At 43.1% G+C, this 24,716-nt stretch overlaps 1 protein-coding gene across 2 annotated transcripts; it reads left to right on the top strand.

Annotated features, from left to right (window-relative positions):
- Positions 1-18,901: 18,901 nt before the first annotated feature.
- matn1 (matrilin 1) lies at positions 18,902-23,797 on the top strand. Of its 2 annotated transcripts, none has more exons than XM_050034538.1 (10): positions 18,902-18,989; positions 20,265-20,449; positions 20,547-20,711; positions 20,793-21,015; positions 21,920-22,042; positions 22,131-22,303; positions 22,395-22,626; positions 22,734-22,886; positions 23,000-23,080; positions 23,198-23,797. In XM_050034538.1, exons 1-10 carry the CDS (start codon positions 18,902-18,904, stop codon positions 23,245-23,247), a joined length of 1,473 nt encoding a protein of 490 aa, XP_049890495.1. In that variant the 3' UTR covers positions 23,248-23,797. The 2 variants fall into 2 exon arrangements, with proteins under 2 accessions (XP_049890495.1, XP_049890496.1); XM_050034539.1 differs by having other exon boundaries at positions 18,923-18,989; positions 22,128-22,303.
- Positions 23,798-24,716: the final 919 nt, after the last annotated feature.

The raw sequence follows: 24,716 nt of genomic DNA, 5'->3' as shown, positions 1-24,716 counted from the left end.
GTCAGCAGTCTTCCCCATGATTGTGTAGCCTACAGAACTAGACTGAGAGACCATTTAAAGGCCTTTGCAGGTGTTTTGAGTTAATTAGCTGATTAGAGTGTGGCACCAGGTGTCTTCAATATTGCACCTTTTCACAATATTCTAATTTTCTGAGATACTGAATTTGGGGTTTTCATTAGTTGTCAGTTATAATCATCAAAATTAAAAGAAATAAACACTTGAAATATATCAGTCTGTGTGGAATGAATGTATACATTATACAAGTTTCACTTTTTGAATGGAATTACTCACATAAATCAACTTTTTCATGATATTCTATTATATATATAGCACCTGTATATTATATGGTAATACAGTATCAAAAATATTCAAACTAAAATTCTCCATGCTCTGTATGGCTGCAACACTCACTCCTGTGGAAATGTTATGCATGTCCGCTGCTTCATTTGAGACACATTTCCCCCAAATTCAGCCTGACAGATTTGAGATCTGCGGAAACTTTGGGATGTTCGCAAGACTTTAAAATAAACCTCTGTGGGTTTGAATAATGACTGGCTGCAGAGCATGAGGTTTAACCTCCTGAGCACAACAGACACGTTTGCATGTTCTAGTGAACATCTCTAGGTTTCTAATAATAACTCATTTGTCATATATACTTACCATGTAATATGTATGAAATGATGCACACCTACAACCTTCTGCAATATTAATGATGCAGCTGTGAAAATAGCATCCTGGATATGAATATTTGGCTCAGTGTGTGGTGTAGTGTGATATCAGTGGGTGAAAGAGCTTCAGTGAAGCATTGGAAGAAGCACATGCAGGATTTGATATGTCAAACTGTGTGAAATCATTTCATCTGACTAAAAATATGTAAAGGGGAAATGGGGAAAATATTTTGCATTTTATCTATTTGCCAGTATGAGTGCACCATGTAGTAATCTGTATTGTGTAGAAAGACTCTGCTCACCACGCTGACATATAGATAAATAAACATAAATAACTGCTATGTAAAGATAGAGTGGAGTAATGGTATTCTGTGGAGAGAATAGAGAGATGCTACCTCTGTGTGTGTTGTAAGCTGAGCTTCTCTGGTTTGTTGTGGTAGGTTTGGCCAGCATCGCATGCATGCTAGTGCATGTGTGTATCCCACTGGCTAGCTCATCGCAGCCGCTTTGCATTGTGCTCATATGGCGTTTACGGCTGATATCAGGACGAAGTTGTCGTGGAGGCTTAACACCCAATTTCTGGTTCCCCCCGGTTAACATGGTTAGCTCTGTCAACACTGTTGCCAATGTTTAGTGCTGTTTATGGAGTTAGCACCATTAGCTGCCAGCTAGGGGTGTGCGATATGGACAAAAAATAATATCTCGATATTTTGAGGGATTTTGACGATAACGATAATTAGACGATATTCTTTTAAATATGTGTTTTTAACAGCCTGAGTTATAGCTCATTAATTGTTTCTCATGGATGATATTAATGGACACAGTGTTTTAAAGGAAAAATGTTCTTAACATTTCTTGCTGCTTTTTTACCTGCTTGCTCTGTTTGACTCTGGTGACGGCCTTTTGTAGCGTCAATTGCGGGTCCATTTGCAACTGTTCAGACAGGTGTTTGTCCCGCAGACTCACCACAAGCCTGTCCCTCACCATCTCATCATGTAGAGCCCCGTAACCGCAGTGCTTCGCCAGGCAGGCAGTGCAGCGCCGTAATGAAACTGTCGGTCGTCTCGCCCGTTTCTTGATGCCGCTGATTAAACTTTGCTCTCTCAAAGATCACATTCCTGCGATTCTCTTCTGCTTGCATCTCCAATCCAGAAGCAATGCGGAATCTGTCGAAGCGTTTAATCCATTTAGGCCAGTCTTCAGCCTTGAAGGTGAACTTTTCTGGCGGGGAGACTTGAAACTGTGCCATGTTGCCGCTTCGTTTAGCTAACTGTGGCTAGGCTAGGTAGCTCCGTAGATGGTCTTCCGGTACTGCGAACTTTCCCGACCTACAACTAGACACTTTTGCGTGTCGCTATATGCAGACTAAGTCCCTAGTACTGTCGCTCGCGTCTGACTTTACTTCTGACACCATGTTCAGTTATTTGGTATAACCGCAAACCACTCATGAACCACGCAGGCTTCAGGTACTTGAGCAACCCTTTAATTGTTCCCCTGCAACACAATACAGCATGAGTTCCCACCTTAGAGGCTGGGACCTATCACTACAGTTGACCACGTCTTCCGAAGCTGCTGGAGCATCCGTGGGCGGTGTTGCCATGTTGTCTCACTAATGTTTGTTTAGCAGCAGGCTAACCTGCCGGGAAGGTGCCAGTGAGAGATCATGTGACCACCTAGGCGTACTGCGGTGTGCTGCTGCATGCAAGTTACGAAACTCTTGTTCGGTGAATGTGTGGGGTTTCAACCTGGTTTCAACGTGTGTTTTCAGTTGTTTTTGTGAAGTCATTTGCATACTCGATAACGTAAATTTGCACATCGTTAAAACAACAATGATGATATTATCGTTAATGATATATATCGCCCACCCCTACTGCCAGGCATTATCTTCCATGTAGAAAACTGTGTCCAGATTCATTTTCCGTAACCACTTATCCTGTTGGGGGTCGCGGGTGGGCTGGAGCCTATCCCAGCTGACATTGGCCGAGAGGCGGGGTACACCCTGGACAGGTCACCAGACTATCACAGGGCTGACATATAGAGACAGACAACCATTCACACTCACATTCACACCTACGGACAATTTAGAGTCACCAATTAACCTCTTTGGACTGTGGGAGGAAACTGGAGCACCCGGAGAAAACTCACGCTGACATGGGGAGAACATGCAAACTCTGCACATGTGGGCTCCCCCACCCCAGGAACCCTCTTGCTGTGAGGCGGCAATGCTAACCGCTTTTTCACTGTGCCGCCTTGAGTCATTTTTTGCAGGATGTGAAGTCAGTAGGGCTGCCCCCTGAAAATCGGGGATTCGAATCATCAGTCGGTGCTGTGCAATGTACTTCTGAGGACATTTGGTCCCCAGATTTTGGACTTTTCATGCTACTCTTTGGAACAGGGAGCTGCGGACAGGCAGGCCCTGGCACAGAGGAGGAAGAAGCTTTGCACCGTAAAGCTCCTAGACAACATCATCTTCTCTCTTCTGCTTAGAAGTGGTGAATTTACAGCTCACAGCAACTTAATATGACACAGCCTCTGGCTTTTGTTTGATATCTAGAATTGACAGAAAAAGTTATCATATTTTCAATCCGGCGTTAGCTTGTTTACTATATTACATGAATGCTGCTGTCCCTCTGAGAGTCCTGCTGAACCTGTTCAAACTTTCTGTGGGGAAAAAAAAAGAATCATTGAATATATGTATTAAATGGCTGAATCTGATTTGACTGACATAATTCTGATTTGGTTATAGCCCAAGAAAGTAGCCCTATAAACACGAAAGTGTGTCCCTGAGCGAGTGATGAAGTTACACCATTGGTCGGACTAAATGATGACATAAGTGCTGGTGTTTCCCGATTGGCCATGGTTCTTTGAAAATGAATAGGTGCTGACAGAGCCGTGGGTGCTGACAGTCCTGTATTATGTCCTTAGGGGGGCTTTTGTTAAGAGCTGTTTTGTTTATTGACAGTTACAGTTCTCTGTTACGTCTTCTTGGGGTGTAAAAAGCTGTTCTGTTTATGACTGACGTTTATTCATTCCAAATCTATGGCACCATACGATAGTGGCCAATGGCTGCACAGCCTCCACCTGCCACACGGGGACTTACATCACCGAGCGGAGCTGAAGAGGGGCGGCTTGTGTTAAATCAAGCGAAAATGAGCTTGATCATTGGGTACAGCTCCAGAGAAAACAGGTCCCCTCTGTTGTTCTGGTGTGTCTGAGTGTATTGTTCTTCATTTTGAGATGTATTTACATAAATTTTTTGTTGTACCGCAACTGCTGTTGCGAAAGTCCGTGACTGAGTGAATTCCAGCACTTCCTGTTCCAAATTAAAAGCTGTCCTCCATTTTATACAAGGTCCAGCCAAATACAAGGTTTTGACCTTAAAGCAAAACTTTGATGGTCCCAGCTTTCCCAAATGTGAGGATTGTGTGCTTTTTCTTAAATTATGATGAATCTTTGGGTTTTAGACTGTCAGTGAAATGAAGCATTTTAAAGACAATACCAAGGGCTCTGGGAAATTTCAATGGACATTTTTTTCTATATTGACATTATTCTATACTGACATTTAATAATCATTTTAATCAATTTACTAAAACCAGTTGAAAGTGACAGGAAATCACCTGCAGCCCTGGAGTACAGATATATCAATGTCATATTTGAGAGTAGCCAAAACTGGAAATTAACTTGGTCTTTGAAGTTGTAAACCAGCTTTTATTTGCAGAAAATCATTGTTGCACTGCTTTATGTGGGGTGAAAAGTTGGACTGTGCACTTCTCGGTGCACCTCAGCAGTGTTTTGGCAGACAAAATTCCCTGTTGGCTTCCTCCAAAACTGTGTTCAGCTCTAAAGAAATGTAATTATTGACAACTGACAATGAGCAAATCCTGATTTTAAAGGAGATACTTGGTAAATCAGACAATATTTAACTGATTTAGTTTGACTGAGATGAGGTGATGTTTGTCTGGTTCATGGCAGATGGAGATAACCCAGGTCTACTCCACCCGACGCTCCATCCGCTACAGTGCCAAGGGTCGAGGCCAGGCTCTTAGCTTCCCTCTGCTGCCGGGATTAGAGACGGTGGACAGCTGCCTGCTTCCACCTGCACCAAAGAAGAAAACACGAACACTCTACAGTACTGGTAACTGAACTGTTGGCTTGCCCAGGTGTGTTCAGATTTGACTATGCAAATTGTTGACCTTTATTTGCTGTGTGTGCTTGTGTGCATAATGTTTGCAGATCAGTTAGAACATTTAGAGGCCTTGTTCGAGGAGGACCACTACCCTGACACAGAGAAGAGGAAAGTCATTGCTGCTTCAGTTGGTGTCACGCCTCAAAGAATTATGGTTAGAAATATCCCTGACTCCTTTATATTGCTTTTTTTGTGATGAACCTCTCAGAGGAAAGAATAATTAGCGAACAAGGAATAAAGTTTTTCCTCCCTGTCTCTGCATGACTTTCTTCTTTCACCTCCCCTCTCATTCTGTATCCCTCCATTTTCTTGCTGCCATCCTCAGTCGTTTTTCCTGATACCCATTTTACTGTCTCCCTCTGCACGATTCTGTGAACCAGGTCTGGTTTCAGAACCGCAGGGCTAAGTGGAGGAAAGTGGAGCGCTCCATCACATCAAAGGTTGAATACAGACGGAGTCGAGCTGGATGCAGCAGCAGCCCCCCACGACACCAAATCAATCCCACCCTGCCCACACTGGCACCCAGCAGGTATCACAGAATTATCCCTCTGTGTCGTCTTTTTTTTTTTTTTTTGTCCTGGTGCAAACAGCTTGTATTTAATTTGATGTATGACTTATTGCCTGCTATGTTTTTGTCTTTTCCAGTAAGGGAGCTCCCTGTTTTTCTGGCCACTTTGCCACCAAGCCTCCCCATCTTGCCCCTACAGCACCGTCTTTCCCCACCCGGTCCAACCAGACTCCGTCTTCCTACAGCAACCTGCTGGCCAGCCTTAACAGCCCAGGTGTCGAAATCCAAATGCATTTTATTCAAAACTAGCTGCTCATTATTATGTCATTATTCTCCATAATTACTATTCAAAAGGAGTTTGGTTTCCGTGGGAGTTAATCTGAGTCAGGATGCCTTTATTTCCTTGTGTGAAACTAGAGAGTTTGCAAATGAAAGGAGATCAAGAAGCAAACAAATAGTGCTTTCTCCACTAGTGTTGTCATGCCACCAAAATTTTGATATTGATACCAATACTGGGTTTAGTGTTTGGATACTCAGCACTGAAATGATACTTGAAACTGAAACAATCCAGATTTTAAACTGTCCATTTCCACTTAAACGGTACTCCAGCAACCTATCACAGTTTGATTTTTTAAAACTAGGGGCATTATGTTCACTATGGGCAATGTTATGTTTGCTAACTGTATGGTAGGAGTGAGCCTTTTTTATTGGGTGTTCTATTTGACACTATGGAGTCGCCGTAGCTGGGAAGTGACATGAATAGCTAATAGTAGACCTATGCTGTTAAGCTACTTAACTGTTTAAAAAACAAAACAAAATTAGACCCACAAATAAATGTAGTTTAAAATGTGTTGTTTTGGAACTCTCATTTTCTAATGTGTTTGTTACCATGCCATTTACGATATAGGGTAGGCGTAATATTGAGGCGCGATGCTGCTGATACGCATCTCATTTAATTATGCAGCTCATCACCATCCCACCAAGTAGCCACCTTGGGACTGAACAATTAATCCAACATAGGAACTGTAATTAGCTTCAAAAAAGCTGCAGTTCTTTGACTGGCCACTTGAGGCTGGCTCCTGAAGCCAGTCACCCCCTGTAGACCTCCATGTTGAAATGCCCAACTTTACTGTAGAAATAAACATGTTTACAGCGTGATACAAAACAGGTTTTGGTTGTTATAGTCGATTTCCCTCCTATGACAACAGTGAGGGGAGTATAACCCACCCACTTACATTTTATTAAGGCATAAAGTTACGCATAATTAAGTAGTATAGTATAGTATTAGTTCTGACGATGACAGGCTGTGTTGTTGTTAGTAGATGTTGTGAGGTAGAGGCATTGCTCTTTCCTCCGTACAAGCACCTGACTTGGCTACCTTGCTAGCACTGCCACTTAGTGGAGGTTAAGACAAATTATACACTTCATACTTTACATCAAATACAGTGGAGACGCAGTCGATGTACAACAGGAACCATTTGTAATAAAAAAGTGTAAAATGAAGTATATCATGCAACACTGTTCAACACTGCTAAGAGTTTTAACAATCTTTGCTCAGGAGCAATGTTTCCTTAATAAACATCTTTATACTACAAATGGTACAAAATAAAACCCCAACAGTTGTGTGATAGGCATGAGAAGATGAAGGACCTTGTTTGGTTATTGTTTGCCTCACAAATGCCGTAAATATATATAATTTCAATTTTTGCACAATTAAATTTATCACAGTTCACTCATAATGATAAAACTAGTGGCCTTAAAACTCCGTAACTTGCAGCATGTAGTCGGACCAACCATTAGTCTTTGGAAGCTATACCTTAATACTGTAAGAATCCATGAATTAAGTTGAGCCAAGGTAAAACTTGCTGCTAAGTGGACCTTCACCCTGAATGCTGAGATAGTAAAATTCCCCAGAAATCAAACTACAGTGTCGCTTTAATCTCAGTGTTTAATCTCTATGTGTCATCTCCAAGGTCAATCCAGAGTGAGGGATGTGGGCCAGCACCAGCTTTCATCACAGGGGGGGTTGGCAGAATACCACCCCCGCCCCATGCACAGCCCTCCCCCCCTGCGGCGAGCCAGTCTCCCCCTTTTCACAACGACGTACAAACCCGCCAACCCCACTCCCCCTCTCCTTAACACCCTCACTCACACCCCACCTCTGTTCCTGGATGCTCTGGAGGCTGGCTCCGCTCTGGCCCATCGTGACACCCAGTCTCTGCAGACTGACACCAGGTCAGCTCGGTTCACAGCAGACTGTGACATGAATACTAGAAGATGATTTGAACAGGGACAACGAGTACTAGAGATGACAGGAGGACAGAGCTGCAGACAGGAGCAGGGATCCTGTGAAATACTGATATAATGATGCCTCAGACGGCGTTTGTAATAGTGGGGAGTCAGTTTCAGCTGGCATGCTGAAATATTTGAGAAATCATGCTGGGAGACGTCTCAGCTAGTAATTGCTTTGTACAAACTAATGTTTGTTAGACTACAATTATGCATCACAGCAGTAGAAAAATCCCCCAATCCCCAAGATAATATGAAAACAAACAATATCAATATCAATAAATATTTTTATTGATTGGTAAAGAGTATATCTGAATGTTTGAAATGTTATTGTCAGTACTTAGAGCACAAAAGACGTTCATGATCAAATAGCTGCAAAAGTAATGACACCATCACCCTCAGGCTAACAGCTGAAATAAGATGGTGAACATGGTAAACATTATCTTTGAGCATCTGTATGTTTGCCTTGTCATTGAGTGTATGTTAGCATGCAGTTACCTCAAAGCAGTGCTGTGCATATATACAGCCTCACTCTTAAGGCCATCCACAACAAGAGCAGTAACTATAACGATAATTATGTGAGCATCCACACATTCTGTAACAGTGGCACCAAGCATGCGCTGCACTCTCCAGCTATGACGCCCTGTAAATTTGGATGGATTTTGAATAGCTATTATTAGTTTTTCTGTTTTTCTGTATCTCTGTCGTTGAAGTTGTGCTGTGGACTCCACTTTTCACTTAAGGTTGAATTTTTAAAGTGATGTATTTATAGTTATTGTTGTAGCTATTCTTCTTGGTGTGAACGGCCCTTCATGATGCGTTCACACATGCAGACAGAAAGTAGCAGGTAGTCAGGCCTCTAATGAAGCTGTAGCAGTGTGTGTGTTTTGCCCTGAGCACAAAATTTGCATATTCAGTTCAGTACACTTGTGTTCTGACGTAGCCTCTGTATGCTACACATGAGCAAGTTGTTTATTCATTGTTGTACAGTTTGCTTCCCAAGTACAGAATAGCCTTTTTGCAGTCTTCTTTTGCTAATGATATACGTGTTGTTGAAACTGTTTTAAAACAACAATGGCACCCAAGCTGGAAAGAAATGAACAGTTTCAGCCTGCATTAAAACAAGTGCTGGCTCTGGCTCTTGCCTGATTGTCTCTCGCAGTGTGTTAAGGGGAAATTTGCATAAAATCGTGCTTTTCTCAACTTTACCCTGTAGTGCTGCTTGGCGCCTTTTTAAATCTCTGTAGCTCAGTAGGCAGCAGCGGGCTGGAACACCAGGTCCCAATTACAGGGAATGGCCTCTAAGTTATGTTGTCATTTGGATGAACTGACCCTTTAAGGGGGTGCTGTGATGGCAGCTAGCTGATGTGAGTGACAAAATAATCATTGGATATATCAAAGGTTGGCAAACTCTTTCTGTTGGGCTCCCCTTGTGTGGATAAAGTTATTGCTTCTCATTTCCTACAGTCCTTACAGCACCCTCTTCTGTTCCTCTTTGCCCCCAGTTTATGAAGAGAGTGACATAAAGACAGACATGTCAGACACAACATGATATACATTAACAGTATCTCTACAGTAGCACACTATATATTTACATGTCTGTGTGTCTGTGACTAAGTTCTTTGTTTCGTCCACAGTTCTGTATTTGACTTCGGGGAGAAGCTGGATTACCTGAGCTCCGGCCAGCAGGCCAACAACCCTCTCTCCTACCATCTCCAGACCTCCTACTCCTCTAGCCAGCCCCAGCATCCTCAGCCTCAAGCATCCCTGCCCCGCATGGCCTATCTCACCCCATCCCCCTACCTCACCCCCAACCTTCCAGATTCCAACCCTACCTCCTACCTGACCTTTGGCCCTGGGGAAAACTCCACTGGTATGGTGACGTACTCCGCTGGAGGCCACACTTACTTCCAGTCCCAGAGCGCAGGACAAATCCTGCTGCAGTCGGCTGGCCATCATGGTGAGTCTCTGGGATGACAGTTAGGCACACTAACTGTCATCAACAACATAAAAAGTAGATGAGCAGTAAGTAAAACAAACGTATACCCAAGGTAATTAAAAACACTTAACACATCCGATCAGTTCATGTTAGTGTCTGCCTGTAGTTTGAAACTCATCAGTTACTTTGCTGAATTAAGAATATCGATGGCACTTTGGATAAAGGACGTCTTAAATGCATTTTCAGTTGCCAGAAGGACTCTGTAGCACCTCCCAGAGCTCAAGAACTCAAAAGAACCAGATGTTTCTGATGTAGTTGTTCATCTTTTATACTGTTGATTAAACTGGACGAGTTTCATACCCATCCAAGCCTTGGAAGTGCCCAGACTGCTTGTCACTAAACACTGAATATTCAACAAGACTTTTACTTCTAGACTCCTGAATGCCCCAAGATACTCTACCCACGCTGCTACTCTGATGCAGTCAGTTGTCGAGCAACAACCACACCATTAACTAACATGCAATGACATGTTTTTGAGTTTTTTCTGGCATTTTTGCCTTTTATTGACAGTGACATGAGAGCTAGACAGCGAACGTGGGGAGAGAGAAGGAAGATATACAACAAAGGTCCCTAGCCAAAATCAAACCTGGAAAGTTCCAGTTATATGGTTTGTGTTTTAACTACTCAGACAGTAGGACGCCCCGGTGAAAGAGTCTAATGAATATGAAAAGAATAAGATAGACAGATGAGAATAGTGGAGCAAGAGGATTGCTACAGGATGGGGAAGAGCCACTGTCACTCCTGGGTGTGGCGGACGCCTGGGGGACCAATAAGAGATCAGAGGGCACAGAATAATGAGAACAAACAGGTATGCAGTGCAAGTAGGCATTTATAGACATGACAGGAAGAGGGGTGTTTAAGGTGTGGTGCTGCTCCCAAACTAGAGCTAAATTAGCTCTAATAAAACCCAATTGTCACATCTCCTAAAGCTTCAAGTGTTATAGTTTGCTCTGTTGGTTAGTCAGTCGGTTAGTCCACAAAAATTTCCCCACCCTTTGGCTGCCACAGTTTTTGCCCTAGGAGGCTTGGAGGTCAAGTGTGTGTGTGTGTGTGGACGCAGCTATTGCGAATTCATGCTTGTTATCATAAGCACAACAATTACAGAGAAGCAGTCGTTAGCCATGAACGTTTTGGATCCAAGGCTCCCTCCAGCAATACTAATTACAAATCATTAAAAAGAAAATCGGGCAAGTAAAAAACTAAATGAGAATCTAATTTAAAAGTTAAAATACAGGGATGAAGTGAAACACAAATACTAAACAAGGTGATATAAGTTTGTTGTAGACAGCAATTCTAAATGAATAAACTGAATGTAAACAGGAATGTAGTTAATGTATTTGGGTAATGAGAAGTATAAATTAGGGCCGAACCTCAATATTCAACCATTCGGATAATTGATCATTGAGTAGGTATTTGGTTTTGTCAAAGCAGTGTCTTGGATTAGGAATCCATTATTGTAAGCACTTAGTGTTAACCACAGAGTTAGAATCCATTTCCCCGCCCGACGATCAGCTGTTGCTGCGGTTTGATGCTTTATTTGAGGCTGCTTTCTCTGCGATCAATCAGTTCAACATCTGCCCGTTTAGCATGAGCTAACACAGCAGCAGCGCTAATACCCAACGCCAACCTTTTGAACAGTACCAGCAAACTCACACTAACACCATAACGGCCTCGCTGTCATTAAACTCGGTAACTGTAAGGTAGCGTTAGCCGTGTGGTTCTAACAGTTAGCCCGTCACTGTGTGTGTGCAGGCGAACTCTGACCAGCTGTCTCTGGTGCAGAGCTAACACCTGCAGCAGCAGTATCATTTAAACAGAGATAGCAAGAGCGGGGCAAAGAGGGGCTGCGTGCAGTTCTACAAGTAAATAAGGTTTTTCCTATTTTATATAGTAAGAAAAAAATCATGTTCAGCATCCACCAAAGGTATTAATGTTCATTGTTGATTATTATTGAAGCTCCCAAGCCCCAGAAATTGTATTCAGAGCAGCCCTGTTGTAGATATACACATACAGAGGTATATGAAAGGTAAAGTGAGGCATAATGCGTGATGGTAATCTCTGTTTGAATCTGTGTGTTTCCCTCTAGGTGGAATCACAGCGTACCAGTCGTACCCATGGGGCAGCCTGTACAGTCAGCCAGCCATCCACCAGCGTACTCAATGCCCTCTGCCTTACCCTGGTAACTTGGGAGGTGCTCGAGATCACCAGCCACCCTCCTCAACCACCCTGCCTCCACTGTCATTCTTCACCCGGGGGGACCACGGGCCCTCATATGCAAGCTCCCAGCACCCATCACACACCCATACACACACCAGCAGCAGCAGCAGCAGCAGCAACACAGCCGTCCTCCCTCCTGTGTCCACGCTGCGGCCCTCTCGCCTCAGAGTGGAGATCACCCCAACCCAGGCTGCATCCCTGCTGCCTTCTCAGGTCAGCCCTGCCTCTCCAGACAGCTCTCCAGTGCCCCCTTGTGTCAAGATAGAGTATGACAGCCCTCGAGAGAATCACAGCCACTTCCACTGTGACTTCTCCCCCATACATTTTTGACTACATGTTTGATTGTGTGAGAGACAGTGTGTTTGAAGTATCTGTGTTAATATATTGTGAGTAAATGTGAGTATTTCACCATTTTCCATTTGTACTATTAGAATGTTCTCGGTGTAATGTTAATGTGAGCAGGCTTGGTTGGGCTGCATTTGGCTTGGCTGCAATAAATGCCCTTTGTCCTTTACTTTTGCGTTCAACTAGCATGGCTATGATTTTAATTAGGGATCTCTAACATATTGCTCAGAGGATTGTTTTTATTGAGACAATTTTGTTGCACACCGGGCGGAGAGGGGCGTGGGAGGTGGGTTGATTGCCAGGCGTAATTGTTCTCCACATCCCCATCAGTACATGCATGCATGTTCACAGATCATGGACGCTTTGATTCAGTGTTGATTCCCAATACTCAAATAAGCCTGGATACAAAGTTGGAAAATGACAGAGAGACAAAGACGGAGAAAAGAGAGAGAGTGAGAGTGGACAAACAAAACATACTGAAAAAACAAACTGGCAACACTTGAACCATGAATTAAATCTAACTGAAATCATATCATGGCAGACTTTGTGATACCAGCAAATATTATCTTAATAGGCATGTAAAAATGTCCTTATAGCCAGCTACAGCTACATGAGTGTGTTTAAAACAATTCACAAAATGTTTATATATAGCTTAGAAGTGCTAAATAGGGGGACTTACAGTAAGGTTCTACCCAGGAACTTACCTTCATTGCCTGTATTTCAGTGTGGTTGATTAATTCATTACAATCGAATACTGATTGATTTCTCAAGAGCACTTGGGTTGTGGCTTACTAAAAAAAATGGAGTTGGTGGACTCATTACCCTGTGTCCTTATGACTAGCAGTAGTTAGAAATCAGCAGGTTGTTGGGCACATTACTGCACAAAAAGACAGATACTTTATTAAAACTAAGAGGGATTCGTGTACAGACTACAATAACCTCCAAACTTTTGTATAATTATTTGGCTTTGTTTGCTTCATTGCATGGTTGAGAGCCTCTGATCCTAATTTGATATCCTGCTTATCTGCCTTCAGATCTGTCTTTGGGCCGATAGAGGGCACTGTTCCTTCATGTGAGACGACCACATGCTGGGATTTATTTAACAGCATGTCGGTTTCTCAGACATCCCTCCATCAGGGGATGTGAGACGATCCCTAATCCGATGGAGGGGAAACAGGACAGAGTTGTTTCTAGGGTAGAGGTATCCCAGACAATCACTGGTGCAGCCCAAATCCTTAATCTGTGTTGCCATCTGCTGTGTTCACACACTAACTGCAGCTCCTGCTCTGTTTATTCTTAGTATGCAAGTCAGTTGTAAGGGCTTGTGGAAACCAAATCCCTGTATGAAACTCCGCCTCTGAAAGAGCTGAAGGCATTTTCCTGAGACTAGAAAAGACGTTCGGGACCGTTGTGTCATTTTTGCTCTCAGTAGTGAAATAAAACAAAAAGTTTCCCATTTCAACTCTAGTTAATATTCCTGGTTCGTAGTCCTGCTGCATGTAAAGTAAAGTTTGAAGTGAAGCTCGGATGATGATGTGGGAGTAAGAGAAGGAACCGTTTGATGAGAGCGAGGAGGAGGTGGCAGGGACCAGGGGAGCAGATAAAGGAGGGGGGAGACGGAGGAGTGAGGCAGTGTGTTGGTCTGGGAACAAGGGAGGAGAGCTGAGATGAGCTGTTGCTATGGGAGGAGAAGAGGATGATGGGTGGGCTCTGCCAGCAGGCGTGGGAGGGAGAAGAAGACGGGGATGAGGGAGGAGTGTGTTTGTAGCACAGGGGGTTCTGGGATGAACAGAACTGTTGGTTATGTAACTGCTGTATTTGGGTTTTTAATGAACCTCTCTCTTCCTGCTCACTGGCTACTGAGCTGTTACTGTTGGCAGGAGAAGCGCAGCATAAACACACGCGCACACACACACACACACACATAAAAACTTCATCTCTCTCTTGCATAAAGTAACACACAGCACATTCATTTCAGGAATGAACCCCAGAGTGTGAGAGCTCGATTCAACCTCAGTGTATCAAAATTTCTGCTCTGGACTTTAGTTTCATATGTGTATTAGACACACACAGTTATAGGCTTCGTCTGTCTCTTGTGTCAGTGTGTACAGTTTCAGCTTTCTTCACTGTCATGTGTGTCTGAGGGGGGTTTCATGTAGGTTTAACTTTGCAATTAATTTTTCCAGGACTTCCCTGGTGTGAACAGAGAGTGCTCAGAGCACAGCTGGAGGGCACGTGTGTGTGTCTGTGAGCACATATGTGTGTGTGCATGCATATGTTAGAAGCATATAAGCACAGGTATGGGATGCTTCAGTCCACCCCGATTCCGCCGTGTCAATATTTACTCAGTATTCTGAGATTTGAAGAAAGGGAACTTGTTTCAATATTTATGGATGTGGTCAAACACGAAATCCTCGCAGTCTTTCCAAACCCTGTGACCGTATGCACGCACACACACACTGACAGGGAGAAACGTGAAAGAAAACCTTGCAGTGCTTTGATACGGTCAGGTAAAGGAGTTTATTGATATTAGTGGATAAAGTTTATTGATACAACTGATTGAAAGTAATAATGTTGGTTGTAGAACAAAGCTGAAACATGGTTTGGGGATCCTCCAGTGCTTTGGATCTCTGGTTCAGACGCATTAGGGTGTTGATTTTTAGTTTGTTTTGAAAAGATACAACAAATAGACTTGTGTTGGGTTTGGAGGAACGGGGGACACGAGTTGGAAAACAACAACAACTTAGCGGATAAATGAATAGATTTGCCTGTTCAGATGTTGTGTGAAATGAAGACAAACAGTGGAAGGCCCAGACTTGACAGAGATAAAATATCTTACCTAACCATGTTGATAGTAAATATATTTACCGAGAGTGGTGTTATTTGAATGTGGCCTTGTATAAAAATGCCTAATGGCATGCAGTGTGACTGAGATGGAAGGATTTGTTTGTGTTAGACTTGTTTCCATTTACTCTATGGGTCTGGCAGTACTATTGTGATGAATATTCTCTAAACTGAGCTCCTGAGGTGGTTTGGCTGTTGGCAGTGGAAGGGGATTTAGAGGAACGTTTCCTTTTTCAGTAAAAAAGCAAATATGCTTTGTCTTTATTAGATTTCTATTTTGCTGCTGGAAAGGAAATGGATGTAGAGAAAATGGGAACCAGAAAATAACTGAGCTTAACCGGATATAGTAAATTTGCTTAACTGATTGGTGGATGTCTCATCTGAATTGTTGCTGAGTATGAAAAAACCTTTGGATTAGTGCTGAAAATTATGCTAATCAACAATTTTGGGAATCGATTAAAACTGTATTTGGTAACCTATTAAAAAAACAAACTTTTTGTCATATTTGCTGAAACTGTCTCCGCACTCACTCAGCACTAAATGAGACAAATAATCTGAGAAAAAAATCACACTCCTCTGCTTACTCTGCCTTTAGTCTGGGGCCGTTAGTGGCCGTTTTGGTAAGGAACCGGAACCAGGGCGAGTGAGACAGGATCCAGAATTCGATGGATGCGCCTTTCCGTCAAAATAAAAGCACCAAGCTAATAAAAATGCGGTGAAACTTTAATTTAAAGAATATAATTTACAAGAAAAGCCCCAAGCCAGTAAGTTAATCGATTTTCTTACACCCCTCATCACCCCAAATCGATGGTGCGCCAGAATTTAAAGTTTTACTTTGGTGAACACTTTTACTTTGGTGAATTTGGTGAATTCGGCATCCGCTCTCTAGACCAGAACCAGAATCCAGACAAAATTCAGGCTCTTCACATAAAGTGAAGAGCCTGGTGACGTGAGGCTAGTTGCCTTGTAGCACTTCTAATGGCCTTACTAAATGAAAACAACCAATCAGAGCAGAGGATCTTTAACACAGCTGTCAATCATGTCAATCTTTGCTTGTTGACTGTGGTCAAACTAGGCAGCGCTGATTACATTACATTACATCGCTGGTTTACATTAACATATTTTAGTATACTGTTTAGCTGTAAAACGAGTTCTCTTACTGGTGGGTGGTGCTTGGTACCAACATGGCAACTGGGTCATGACATTTCTCATGTTACAGCTAAACAGTACACTAAAATATGTTTCTGAAAACATTTGAGGCGAAAAATAAGCAATACAGTAGCAAAATCTTGATTCATATTTGATCAGCGCTGCCTAGTTCGACAGTTTGACTGCAGTTGACATGATGGACAACTTCGTTAGAGACTCCCCAGCTCCGATTGGTTGTTTCGTTGCGCTGTGGTAAATTTTAGCAAATGCCGTTTGAGGCAGTCGGAACAGGAAGAGGGACGTGATTTTTTTTTTTTTTTTAATCTGTTTTAATTTCCTTCTTTCAGAATATAGTGACAGTTTCAGCAAATATGATGCAAAGTTATTTTCATAGCTTTAATCTAGGGCTGCCATTAAGAATTTTTCATTTTTGATTAATATGCCAGTTTTTTTTCTCGGTCAATTAATTAATCATTCAGTTTATAAAATGTCAGAAAAAAAGTTTTTTAACAAAATAACAAAATCCCATTGTAATATTCCAGAACTTGTTGTTTTCTCCAACAAAGAGGCTAAACCCAGAGGTATTCAATTGAGTTCATCATCACAGAAGAGTAAGACAGTGAAAACACACATTTGAAAAGCTGGTAAATCATATTATCCAAACTGATGATATTTACATTTCTGATGACTGATTGTTTCAGCTGTAAGTAAATCGTCAAAGTCCTAGAAAGATGAAAAAGCCGACCACTCGCTAATTCCATCTTCTCAAATGTGAGTGTACTGTTTGAGATTATTGTAAAGTAAATATCTTTGAAGATGTCTTGTCAAACTCTGGCAAATTATAGTAAGTATTTTATACTTTTTTCGGACATTAGGTAAGCGAAATGATTAAATGAAAAATTCCAATGAAAGAAACAGCACTATTTTGTAAAGCTTTTATTGGAGCTGACCTTGTAGTATTGCAATAGGGTGTATCAAACACAGCAGATTGCTATTTTGATCAGTTTAGACACAGCTGAGGTCTTTTCTTTAACGCCCACGTCTCAACAGTCCTCCTCTATTACCATGTAACTCTAATCATGTGTAAACACTGGATGAAAAATGAGTGGATTTCATGGCACTGTGAAACAGTTCTCAAATGCTGATGGATGCAGGTAAAGCTCATCCAGCTTATGTTTGTGTTTGTCCTGCCTGCCGTGCAGACGGGGGTTACATAACCTGCGTGTGTGTGTGTGTGAATCTACTGTATATGTTTATGTGTTTGCACAAATATGTGTATGTGTGTGTCTGTGGTGTCCTCTCTTATAAGCCAAAAAGCCCATTCCCAGAGATGACACGCTGTCCAGGAATAACATCTCGAACCTTTCATCTCCGAACTCATCACCACCGCAACACACACACACACACACACACACACACACACACACACTGTTGATATTACAGCTTGTTCAGTAGGAAATCTGTCTGGCTGGTTACTGTACAGCCTGAGCCCCAGCTCCTCTTCCCCTCCCAGACTTACCCCCTCAATTGCGGCTTGTTCAGGTTGTGTGTGTGGGTGGAGGTGTGTGTGTGTGTGCAGGAGGAGGAAGGGGAGGTGCAGAGGAATGCAGGGTTGGGTCGGGTGGAGTGGGATGTTGGAGGAAAAAGAGGGGTCTCTGTTTAGTGTGTATGTGGAGTCTATAGAGAGATTAAAGATGTGTATATGAGTATTGATGAAAGTGTGTTTTCCTACGGTGTTTACTCCGCTGGGGCCCGCCGCCTACCTGACAGTGGAGAGGAGAGTGATGGGGAAATAGGCGGGAAGAGGAGTCAAGGTCAAAGAATTTTTTGATCTGGTTGCAATCAGGGAATCTTTACCTTCTATATTTATGTTTGTTGTGTGAGTCAAGGCTTTAAAAATCAAGGATGGGAGAGAAGATGTCTGAGAGAAAATGACCAAACAAGTGATAGAAAAACAAATCTGTATGAAGCTGAACTGAGCTGAACTTAAAAATCCAGGAATTGGCGTGTATACTTTGAGTTATACAGAAACGCATGCTTATGCAAAAATGCACACACACCTCCCAACGTGCAGAGTGGCGGGAACACTGCGGGCTGTGTACGGTGGCTCTGCTTCACTTCCGCACCATAAATGTGTGTTTGCTATACGAGGGAACACGGGGAGAAAAGAGGAATTCATGTTGGTGTTTATTTGAGCTTTGGCCAAATCCAACCTGGGGCGGCTGGTGTTGGCGCACACTCCGCACCAAAAACCCCAGCCGCTCCTGTACCCCCAGCCACATACACCTACTGTACACACTCAGGTACTGGAGCGCACACACAACACACACTTTACTACTCTCTCACACACACACACACACACACACACACACATACCTGTCCATCCTAGCCATATCAAGGTGTGTTTGTCTTTCCCTGCCCACCATTTTAGGTCCTCCCAGAGCAGGTATTTCCCTCACTTACCCACACACTTACACGCACACACTGCAGCTATACAGGGGGGGTGTCTGTGGGCTGACTGTGTGAAGCACTTGCATTGATAACCTGCAGCTCAGAGTCACTCAGTCTCACTTTGTGGCCGTCCCCCTCGCCTGGAACTCCCTTCGCCCTGCTCCGTCTCCTTTCTGGCCTCTCACTCTAGGACTGTCTGTGGACACGCTCAGACCCCTGCTTTTCACCCTTCTGTCGCTGTCACCATGACGCATACGCCGCCGTTGTTCCTGCTGCTGCTCAGCATCATAGGGGCTCAGGCCGCCGTAGATGTCCGCACAGCCGCCGCCATGGGTAAGAATAATGACCTTTAACCTGTAAAGGTACCAAATAACTGACATCTTACACTGTTTTTTCCTTGTCCTCAAAATATATATTCTGAGGACAGTAAACCTCAGAATAGACATGATTAAACTAAGTAAATGTTTGACTTTATACAGAGATAAGTTCAGAGTTCAGTGACTTCCATATGTCCTAGGACCGAATGATGTGTGTGAACTAGTCACATTGCTGTAGAGTGGTATAAAGTCCCAGAAATAATCAGATTTAAAGTAGAGAAATGGAAAAATTCAAGTATATAATTATGTTAACTGTGTTTTAGATTGAATTTGGTGTGGATAATTGCAAAGAATATAATTCCACAGTCATACTGATTTCTATATTTGTCACTGTCTTTGGGCTTTTTGTTGATTTGGAGTGATTAGTCTGCCAGTATTGAAGACAGCAGTGGTTTTTGTGTTGTTGCTGGTGGTTGGATGCGTACGTGCACAGTTTGGATGACTGTGTCAAGATGTAGCGTGGCAGTTGGTACACTCTGTGTGTGTGTGTGAGATGTAGAAGTTAGTGGGAGGAAAAACTGAAGGGAGGGAGAGAGGTGAAGGGTGAGAAGGGAGATCAGTGATGTTACACAGAAACTGGAAGTTTTAGTGGTTTAGTTTAACGAGGCCTCACTGAAAATCCAACACATCCTCCCTGATGCAAACAGCTTTACTTTTATTATTTTCAGCCAGACAGCCTTATTGCAGTATTCTGACTTTCACACACATTAGGTAGCTCCATTTGGTGTGTGCAGCTGATAAGTTAAAGCTTTTTCAGCCAAAAAATATAATTATTGTGACAAAAAAATCTTTCAACCACATCTCACTTTTCTGATTTTGTCATCATTTGGATAATAATTTCTTTACCTAATTATCTAAGAGGTTGTTTTTAATATATTTAAAGCAGGCAACTTCTCATTTGATCGTTCTGTCCGTCATCCTTGTTTTTTCTGCCAAGCATTTCTCCATCTCCTTCCACCCTCGCCTCTCTCCACCACTGTAGCCTCCCTGCATCCTGTTTTTTTGTTTCCTCCCACCTTCTCACCAGTCTCTATCCCCTCCGCCCTCTCTTCTCCTGTCAATACCTCCATTCTCCCCACGTTCCTCCCACCCTGCCCTCTCCTCTCCCCCCTTTTCACCTTAATTTCTTAATCAGCCTACAATTCTGGATAATCTTGTGGATGTGCAGTTGTAATGCAAACTATTAAGATATGATTATGTAATAATCCCCTTTCTGTCCTTTCATGTGTAGCGGCAGGTTTGTGCAAAACTCGTCCCACAGACATTGTGTTCATCATCGATAGCAGTCGGAGTGTCCGTCCTTCAGAGTTTGAGCAGGTCAAAGTCTTCCTTGCTAAGGTCATCGAGGGGCTGGACGTTGGACCCAACGCCACTAGAGTGGGAGTTGTCAACTACGCCAGCCGTGTCAAGAATGAGGTATGTGGCTCAGCTTGCCATCACTAGTGTGAGCAAAGTACTTTATTTATTTATCAAACTATTCCATATCACTGCCCTTGCTATTATGCAACTGTAGGTGTCTCTCAAGACACATCGCACCAAAGCCGGGCTGATTAAGGCTGTGACCAAGATCGAGCCACTGTCCACTGGAACAATGACCGGCCTGGCCATCCAGTTTGCCCTGAATGTGGCCTTCAGTGACGCCGAGGGTGCTCGTGTCAAATCTCCTGATATCAGCAAGGTCAGACACACGTTTACACCATCAATTCATATTTCATCATTATATATTTTTTCATTTAATTTTGCTCCTCCTTCCTCCTAGGTTGCCATTATTGTGACAGATGGGCGTCCCCAGGACAATGTAAAAGATGTGGCTCAGCGTGCACGGGATGCTGGTATTGAGATTTTTGCCATTGGTGTGGGACGTGTGGACATGAGCACCCTGAGGCAGATGGCCAGTGATCCTCTGGATGACCACGTGGACTACGTGGAGAGCTACAGCGTCATTGAGAAACTCACCAAGAAGTTCCAGGAGGCCTTCTGCGGTAAGATGGGAGGAGACAGAGGGAGAAGAGGAAGAAAAAATGAGAGCTTTATTGTTTAAAGACAGAGGGACAGATGCAGGAAATGGGGAAATAGACAAAGATGGTTGAAAAGAAGTACTGTCAGGGTGGCTCATCATCATTATCCTTCATCTCTGTGGAGGGAGCTATCTGCTGGCCCCCCTGTACTAAAGGGTAAGGTGTCAGGACTGTCATCTTTTCATTCCTATGTATTGTTCCCTCCTTTTTGTCCTCAGCGAGTCTACAGTGTATTCATTCAGCCATGCAAACTCATTAAATACTCGCAGTGCATGAGGGCATTAGGGCAGAAACAACCTTTAGGAATGAAATTCGCTACTGTTCTTCAGTCAACTCTCACATAACCGAGAGGCGAGACTGATCTCTTGGTAATTACCGATCCATTAGTGACAATCATTAAACCTCTAATTAGTGATGCCCTTTGGCTCTACCAGTCTGCGGCAGTTTTGACTGCTGCCTGCCACTCACTCTGCAGGAGCCATTCTCGCTGCAGATGTTTCGTCCAAGGGCAGAGCTGCATGATCCCAGTGCTGGATTGTTATTGGACGAGCCTGTGCCTCACATATAGAAACAGACAGATCATGGGATCGTCTTTATTTGAGGCTACTCCAATCTTTTCCACCTGTTTGCTTTAAGGATCCACTGGATTCATGCGTCATCCACACATATTCAAAACTCTTGGCTGCAGGTCACAGTGGATCATTAAAAATCAGTGCTAGTTTTTCCCGTTTTCAAACTGACATAGTTTCATTCTCTCCTCCTAACCCCAACCACCCAACCCTCCTCTGTGTGTGTGTGTGTTCGTGTGTGCCTCAACATAAATTCCGCTGTGCGTACATGTGTGTTCTGCACGTGCACACACACACAGTGTCGGACCTGTGTGCCACTGGGGATCATGACTGTGAGCAGGTATGCATCAGCTCCCCCGGATCATACAAGTGTGCCTGCAAAGAAGGCTTTACCCTCATGGACAATGGTCGCAGCTGCAGTGGTAAGTGTGTGTGTGTATGACGGTATTTGTCCAAGCGCAGTCACTGTGTTACCAAAGTGACACCTGGTTGTGCATCTCACATCAGCAGCTTGCAGCAACTCAGCAACAGATGTGGTGTTCCTGATCGATGGCTCCAAGAGCGTGCGTCCTGAGAACTTTGAGCTCGTCAAGAAGTGGATCAACCAGATTGTCGACAAACTGGATGTGTCTGACAGCAAGGCTCACGTTGGACTGGTTCAGTACTCCAGCCAAGTCAGACAGGCACGTTTCTGTGTTTGGTATTTTAGTATCACCTAACAATCTACATATTTCTCCTCTGTATCAATGTCACGTTTCTGTCTTATTTCCTCAGGAATTCCCCCTGGGCCGCTACAACAACAAGAAAGACCTAAAAGACGCTGTGAAGAAGATGGCCTACATGGAGAGGGGAACCATGACAGGCCAGGCTCTCCGCTATCTGACAGACAACAGCTTCGGCGCTGGTCATGGCGCCCGGCCCGGGGTCACCAAGGTGGGCATTGTCTTCACAGATGGACGCAGCCAGGACTACATTGGAGATGCTGCCAAGAAGGCCAAGGAGCATGGTGAGACACAGAGGATAGATTACCTCTAGATTACAATGGGTGTAAGTGGATACAATTGTTAGCCTACCCAGTCAGATGACGGAAACCTGTGTGTGTTTATGTTACAGGTTTCAAGATGTACGCTGTTGGAGTTGGCAACGCAGTGGAGGATGAGCTGAAAGAGATCGCCTCTGAGCCAACTGCAGAGCACTACTTCTACACTGCTGACTTCAAGGCTATGACCCAGATTGCCAAGAAGCTGCAGATTAACATCTGTCAAGGTCACACACTACGATGAAATGCAAACATCATTTAAAATACTTGTGTTATTACCGGTTATTTCACTACACATGCAGGTACAATAACTCAGAACTTGTGCTTTTTGTTCCCACAGAGGAGGACCCTTGTGAATGCGACTCCCTCGTAAAGTTCCAAAAGAAAGTAGAAGACGCCCTACAGGCACTAACAAAAAAATATATCCTTTACAACGGGTGAGACGGTGTGAGAACACGATGTCTGGAAGGAGGGTTTTAGTGTTGCTCGCATATTTTCTGTCTTGTCTTCATTGTTGCTGTCCTTGACAAAATCTTACTAGACAGCATGTCGAAGAGGATCGCCTTGCTGGAGAACAAAATCGTCTGAGGACTCACATCCCACTCTTTTCTATACTTCCACACACCCACATACACACACATAAACACACACAAACACACACACACAAACACTTTTTACTTCCTGTAAAATACTGAAGAGGAACCCGTATGTGTGTGTGTGTGAGAACCCTGACCTCTGCTTGTTTCCTGAGCTCTCCCGAAACCACCTCTGCCCCCTCCTCTCTCGGTCTTACCTCGTCCAGCCTTGGGTCTTCTGGGACACAAAGCGCCGGTTGCCATGGGGACCACGCCTTTGTGTGTGCTCCGAAGGTCATCCTCCATAGCCAGCCTGTGTGTTTGTTAATAAAAGTCTTCCCTCATAGGGAAACGGTGACAGTACGCTGAAGGGTTTTTCTTTGTTGCTGCCACAATGTTGAATTCCCCCAAAACCCCATAGAGTCTGTGTTGTCATGTCAAACGGAGCAGCGCATCGCCCTCACTTGTTTCTGACACTGTCATCTTTCCCTCCCTCCTCTCATATATGAAGTCATCAACTTTCCTCACTCCTATCTAATATTGTATATGGTATATATAAATATATATACAGGTAAATTAATATAAGATATATGTCTGATAATAAGGGTAAACCATGGATGTTTTTTTTTATTTTCCTAAATAAAGGTGATACAGGAAGTAAATATTATATATTGTGAAACTATTGTATGCACACACAGACACAAGGCAGCTCTTACTTTTACACAGTTTTAGTTAATTAAATATAAATAAGTATAAAAAAGTACACTGAATATTCCTATGACTGGAATATGTGGACTTCGAGGACCTCAAGGGCTTCACAGGCATTTCCGGCAAAATGGTGACTCACTTCAATTCATTGTCAAAGACTTCTACAGCAGCTGTGCTTTACATTTACAACTTAATATAATTCTGCATAGTCGTAGAAGTACTAATATTCCTATCAGATGGCAGTGATCAAGACCTATACTCCATACTCTTAGTGGATTAGTGAGGGTCCCTGCATTAGAGTGCAGTCATGGAGGTAATCTAGTGCTGAAAATTAATTATTTGACTTGCACAAAATTAATCCCTTAATTTGATAACTGGTTTGTTTTTTCTGGTAACATTCACACCAACAAACAAGCTTCATATTCAAAATGGAGGACAGAGTAAGGTCATTGCCTCAGAATCTGAATGCATGATGGGTATTGTTGACATCTGGTACATTTTATGTACCACATGATGAATTTCTAAATAGATTAATGGGCAATATAAGTAAATACTTCTCTACAGTCATGTAAACTAGTATTTTCTAAAGAAAAGTTGGATATTGCAGACAAACTTGCAGCAGTTTGTGTAATTAGAAATAATTTTAGTTTTAACCATTTTCCTATTTTAGTTTAGCTTGTGGTGACATAGTGAAGCACTTACCAGTTTACAAAAACTCAAACCATGCAAGTATGCCAGAACATTGATAATAATAAAATTTAGTTAAATTATGTG

This window comes from Epinephelus moara, chromosome 22 (assembly GCF_006386435.1).
Source record: "Epinephelus moara isolate mb chromosome 22, YSFRI_EMoa_1.0, whole genome shotgun sequence".
In the NCBI taxonomy this organism is placed as follows: domain Eukaryota; kingdom Metazoa; phylum Chordata; class Actinopteri; order Perciformes; family Serranidae; genus Epinephelus; species Epinephelus moara.
The sequence above is the reverse complement of the archived record's forward strand: the minus strand, read 5'-3'. Positions and strand labels throughout refer to the sequence as shown.

Excerpts from the sequence above, each read along its gene's own strand:
- matn1 (XM_050034538.1), top strand. The coding sequence starts at position 18,902 with ATGACGCATACGCCGCCGTTGTTCCTGCTGCTGCTCAGCATCATAGGG. Across the intron at positions 22,304-22,394 it reads ACTCCAGCCAAGTCAGACAG|GAATTCCCCCTGGGCCGCTA; the intron begins GCACGTTTCTGT and ends TTATTTCCTCAG. Across the intron at positions 22,627-22,733 it reads CAAGAAGGCCAAGGAGCATG|GTTTCAAGATGTACGCTGTT; the intron begins GTGAGACACAGA and ends TTTATGTTACAG.